At 34.5% G+C, this 6,179-nt stretch overlaps 1 protein-coding gene across 1 annotated transcript; it reads left to right on the forward strand.

Annotated features, from left to right (window-relative positions):
* The first annotated feature begins 222 nt into the window (after positions 1 to 222).
* LOC141622705 (uncharacterized) lies at positions 223 to 4,103 on the forward strand. Its single transcript, XM_074438713.1, has 4 exons — positions 223 to 526; positions 1,432 to 1,554; positions 2,594 to 2,807; positions 3,760 to 4,103. The coding sequence occupies exons 1-4, from the start codon at positions 251 to 253 to the stop codon at positions 3,819 to 3,821; spliced, it is 675 nt and encodes a 224-aa protein (XP_074294814.1). The 5' UTR covers positions 223 to 250; the 3' UTR covers positions 3,822 to 4,103.
* The last annotated feature ends 2,076 nt before the right edge of the window (positions 4,104 to 6,179 follow it).

Genomic DNA, 6,179 nt, shown 5'->3' on the forward strand with positions numbered 1-6,179 from the left:
CGTCTTGCTTCAGACCGTCTTATTTCAGATCGTAATAAGACTTCTCATAAGTGAGAAGCACATGGGCATGTGCTTTCTCACTCACACCCTAAATGGGTTTTTGGTGAAAGAAAATGATATCCGTCTGACAATTTCAGACGGATATGACGGTCTAAAACCTTTTGAGAATTGTACAATATAAATACCATTGCAGGCTTGCAGCATTGAAGGGGTTGTGGGCGTTCTAAAACCTTTTGAGAATTGTAATAAAATGGGAATAAATTCTAGTGTTTTACAAAAAAAAGCAATCAAATCACCAGAAATAAAACATGAAAAATCAATCAAAACACCAAAAACAAAGCCTCACCCTCACGGCAGCCCTCCTCAGTTATCGTATTACTGCAGTATTATTGGTCCTGATCCTCTTGATTTTGCAAATTCATGTTTCGTTGAATTTGATACTACCTCCCTGAAGATTCACGATTATCTTTCGTATAATTTTTTACTTAGTTTCCATGATACGTGTCGAAATTACCGTGGTGTTGGGGTTTGATTCTCATCCTTTTCTCTCTTTTTTTTGAGCTTTCTTAAAGTTAATTTTTTTTGAGTTTTCTTAAAGTTAATTTTTTTTTATGTTTAAGTGACTTAGTTCAGAAATTTTATGTTATAACTCGACTTCTTTAAAAAAAACTCGAAAACTTTATTATATAACTCAGATTCTAGAGCAACTCAGATTCTAGAGCGTATAACTGGGTACAGCTGATTGTAGGATCTATTAACTGAGTTTTTCATATACAACGGTTTTATCATAATTTGATAATATAAGGTATGGTTCGGTTGTCAAGTGAATTGGAAAATCTCTAGAATTCGAAAAAACGGAGTTGTTTGGTTAGTCAAAATTTATTTAGAGTATGTTTGACCTAATTTTACTGGTCATTTCTATAGGGTGAAATCTGTAAATTACAAATTATATTTAGAGTAAATTATCAAAAATTCCCTTTTAAAATACGCTTTTAAAATTTACTCCCTTTTAAAAAAAATTTAAAAATTACACCCAAAATATTGCAAATTTTTTAAAATTGCTCCCTAACCTATATTTTTGCATTTTTATGACAAAAATGCCCCTCATTTTTTTATTTTTCATATGTTTATCGACCTCCATTACAACTCTACCCGCCTTTCTACTACCCAAGGACTCCACGGTAAACCACCACAATCCTCCACCCAAAATCCACCATCATATTCGTTATATGAGAATAGAAACTTAGGGGCATTTTTGTCATAAAAATGTAAAAATAGAGGTTTGGTTGCAATTTTTAAATTTTTGCATTATTCTGGGTGTAATTTTTAATTTTTTTTTTAAAAGAAAGTAAATTTTATAAAGTGTATTTTAAAAGAGAGTTATTGATAATTTACCCTTATATTTATTGATATATTGGTTATAATAATCAGTGCTTTAATCCGAATCCGAAGACGTATGAACGAACAATGTTGAAGGGCGAGGTTGTCCCCGAAGATATGGAGGCCAATAATCATGCCACAGCAGCTATCAATCAATATAACAATCTTACCCAGGTTTTATTCCATTTTGATCCTCTCCATTATCTTTTGTCTCTATTTCTTTTTAACTGTTTAGATTATCATTAAATGATTTAGTGGTCACAAATAAAAGTTATGGATGATGGTGGGATTACTTTTTGATAAATAGATGACTTTTTGTAGATCTGGCAAAAGCAACCTAGTCTGATTGTCCCGATCCGAAAAAGCTTACCCGGGACCCGAAATGACCCGAACGGCATCACCCAAAAACCCGACCCGACCCGAACATGACCCGGCCTTTCTTGACCTGTACTGGCCCGACCTGAAAATGACTCGAATTGAAACCACCAAACCCGAAAATGACCCGACAAAATATTACTATAATTGAACCGAAAATAGTCAAAAACTTGAAATGACTATTTCTCTATTATTCATTGACCCGAAAATGACCTGCACAACCAGTCCCGCTTGACCCGAAACAGACCTGACAACAGACCCGAAACCCAAAATGACCCGTCCCAACCCGACCTGAATTAGCCCGACCCATTAACTCGTTTTGCCAGGTCTAACTTTTTGTTACATAGTGACTAGTTTATATGAGCATTGACTAATTTTTTCAGTGATCACTTTTTATAAAACAGAAATACGGAAAAACCCGTTGAATGCCTGACAATTAGTTCTAATTTGGTATGATTCAGGTGTTTTCAAATAGAACCTTTTTAATATTGATAAGATGAATACCCAGCCTATTGAATGCTAGGCTTAATGAGTATCAGGGTCTCAAAAAATCTCTTTTCGTCCTATGAACTTTAAGGTGTATGAAGTTTCATATTATATTCTTTAAGCAGAACGATAGAGAATCCATTTAATTTTAAAATTTCTCTAGGCCAAAAGCAGACCCTACGTCACTATAACTCTTTTTTGAAACACTTTGGTAGTGCTTCTGAATTAAAGTTCAAATAAATAATGAATCACAACACATGGAATCATTTTCTCATTGGTAAATTATACTGAAAGGTTTTTAACTTTTTTATGATAGTTTTGAGTTCAATGTCTGATTGTGAACCTTTTGTAGAACGGAAAGCTCAAGCTAGAGAGGCTAATCGACTCGGCTTGTTATAGCCTCAAAGGTGGTAACTTCTTCTACATATTGTTTAACGCCATGGACATGGAGTCTAGTACTTCAAGTATGTATCAAGTTGGCATGGCAGAGCTTGGTGGACAGCCATTACTTGGGTTACTAAGAGATTACTCTAATGATAAAATTCTTGCTGTTATATCTCTCAAAGGTATTACCATTTCGAAAGTTAGAAAATTTTCATATAACCTTGAACAGTGCGTTTTTCTTCAGACGGCTGTTTCTCGTCTGAAATAAGACGGACAATATGTCTTCATTTTACAATAAAATGTTGTTATTTTCTCATAACATGTTACCATTATTTTTTACATCATTTTTAGGGTAAAAAGTGACAGCTCTAGTCATAATATTTTATGGATTAAATGATTACATTTTCTTAAAAAATGGCAACATTTTATCCGTCTTATTTCAGACGGGAAAACAGCCCGTCTAAAATAAGAATTTATAATTTAAGTTATCACAAAATCTCGAGAAAGATGGTCTCTCACTACTAAGTTATTGTGAGATCATTTCTTCGTATCCCTTTTATTACTAATGGTGGTACAAAATGACTCTTCTATTTGGTACATGTTAGCTGTTATTGTATTTTATGACTTTTTTTTATAGTACCCAATTTTTGTCATACATACCTATATTTGATGGCTTTTGGTACCATGTTTGCTTCAAATAGTAATTGGTCTTCCAATAAAAGGAATTTATTAAGTGACCGTCTTTCCGAAGATCTACATACTAGAATTTACCCGGTAGTTTAATTAGTAAGGATTCAAGGAATACCTAAGAATTTAGGTTGATCCCATGTTCATCATCCACCATGACTATGTAGTATGCACACGGAAAATATTTGTGTCCTCCGGAGGACCGTACTCCTTACACCCAAGTCATTATAATAATTCCATTTGGTAGATTGCCTTTAGGTGTAAGGAGCACGGTCCTTCCGGAGAACACAAATTTTTCATGTACACGAGTGACGAGTCGATGCAGAGTTACTCTGTTTGAATTTTATTGATATTTACATTATTTTGGCAACAGAAAAATAAGTTCCATTAAGATATTGTTTTCAATTATATGCGTGAAATAACTTTCTCGTATTTTTTCTTTTGAAGGGACTGACGATGATTTAGCCGTGAAAAAGAGGAATCTCGTCTTACCTCAAGCAACTGATTAATTAATGTCAAAAGGTGTTTTTTTATGAGGAGGAAATAAAGCAAGTATAAATTATTGATCGGGATAGAGGAAATACTATTTTAATTAGTTCGTGTATGGGTAAATCATAGACTTTAGACCCTGCATTCTGGAGTACTATTATAATTTTTTTTTTTTTTTTTTTTTTTGGCAGCTGTACAATCATAAAACGTTAAATCATTTCATTTTCACATGTTTGTATAAAATTATTCACATACATATTTGTGTTTGTAATAATAAGTGAAGAGTTTCTTACTTCTTATGTAGTGCAAGATCTATAGGGTAGAACCGATATAGATATTGTTTGGGATATTCTCTCGTGTACCCCCTCAACTTTTTCATTTGCTATGATATACCCCTCTTTTCATGCAAAAAAACTTTGACCGTTAATAACTCTTGGCTACAAGTTCAGAATACGTTAAACTTTTTTTTCGGTTTATTCGTTAAAAAATGTTTGACCAACCATAACTACCGGCTACGTGTTTAAAAAGTGGTGATTTTTTTTTTTTCAAATTGAAGGCCTTGACGAGATAATTGGTTTGAAAAAAAAAAATTATCGTAACAGAGAATTATTGTCGGTGAAAGTTTTTTTGTGAAAAACGAGGGGTACACCATAAAAAACGAAAAAGTTCAGGGGTACACGAGAGAATACCCCATATTTTATGACGTTATACCTCGCTGAATATGTATATACTCCGTAGTTCACATGATGTAGTCTGGTTGATGTTGATGTTGATGTTGATGTTGTTAGAATGTTAGGGATATTAGTAATATTACGGTATATTGTAATTAGCCATGGTTTATTGACAACAGAGAGATATCTCCAACTTATATAAGTCTTGAAAATCGTAGTAAAAATGATCTTAAGTTTCAAAATGAAAGGTTAAAAGTCTCTATGTTACACGTAAACAGATTAATTAACAGAGTAGCATATATATATATGGCCGTAACGTTTATCGCTCAAGACTTGAACCCGTTCTTTGAGACGAGACAAAATTCTTCTTTTTCACTGCTAGATCATCGTTAGTCCCTTCAAAATCAAAAATAAAAATACGTGAGAGTTTGATATCACGCGTATAATTAAAATCAGTATCCTAATGGAACTATTTTTCATTAATAAAGTAAAACTGTTTAACAGAAGAATTGTTAACCAACGTCGTTCAAACTGTTTAAAATCAGGCCAGGTTATAGTAAGATAGATCAAACGACCAACAAGCTATCGGTATAACCCCGAATCATCAAATAATGGACAATCATTAGAAGATAACGAGTGATTATAAGGCAGGGGCGTGTCTACTGGTTTGGCAGCCAATAATCCGGCCTCATGAAGAATGTCAATAGCGTACTTGTTAGGAATTTGTGCCTTGAATTTGTGTCGAAGTCGGACTAAATTAAGGTTAGAAGAAAATAGAAACAAAGGCAAAGGGATTTGTTCGAATAGCATGCGAGTCGCTTGTTTATCGGTTCAGCTTTGAAATCTCGCTGACTTTGTTTGTGACACCCCTCGTTGAGGTAACTAAAAGTGACTAGTAAATCGTGGCGGAAACACGAGATTTTTAAAACTTTTAAGACTTCTAATGAAGTCTAACGCGAGGTATCACCGATACGATAAATAAGTTTAGTTAGTTAAGTTTAAGTTTACAACACAAGTCTATTTATTGGGGAAAAGATATCCCACGAATTAACATAAATTCGAAAAGTAGGTGAGTCTATTAAATGATAGCTAAATAAGGTCCAAGGTAAGAACTCGCTAGCTCACACGGTCTTGCCCACTTAAGCTTCATCACCAACCTGTCATTCATAATAAATATGAAAGCCACAGTCAGTGGGGAGTAACTCAGGGTTCTCCCAGCCACAATATGTCAAAATACAAGTAATTAAGAATTTAATTAAATGAACAAGCATGGGAGTAAAATACTTACGGTGACGAGAGGATCATGATTAGTATACAAAATGCAATAAGAGTAGTTACGCATAAATGAGAGAATAATTATTAGATCAAACTGTCACGTATCAACCCGACTCAATTGTAAGACAATTTACAAAGTATAGACTCAAACAAGACAACCCTCTAGACTCCAACCTCTTGGTAGGACGACGATCATAATACGGTCCTAGTCTAAACCTGGCCAGACTCTCGGGATGGACGACACCCGATTCGACAAACGATACCAAATCGTATCCAAGACTCGAAATATGGTACACCTAACCGTGCCCGAAACTCGAGTAACCTCAAGCGGAACCTTGTCACCTAACCGTGACCCCCCGGTCCGAAAAAGGCGGAAGGAAAAGTAGCCCAACTCGGAGACAATGGCACCTAACCGTGACCCAATGTCCGAGG

Source organism: Silene latifolia, chromosome X (genome assembly GCF_048544455.1).
Source record: "Silene latifolia isolate original U9 population chromosome X, ASM4854445v1, whole genome shotgun sequence".
Taxonomy (NCBI): Eukaryota; Viridiplantae; Streptophyta; class Magnoliopsida; order Caryophyllales; family Caryophyllaceae; genus Silene; species Silene latifolia.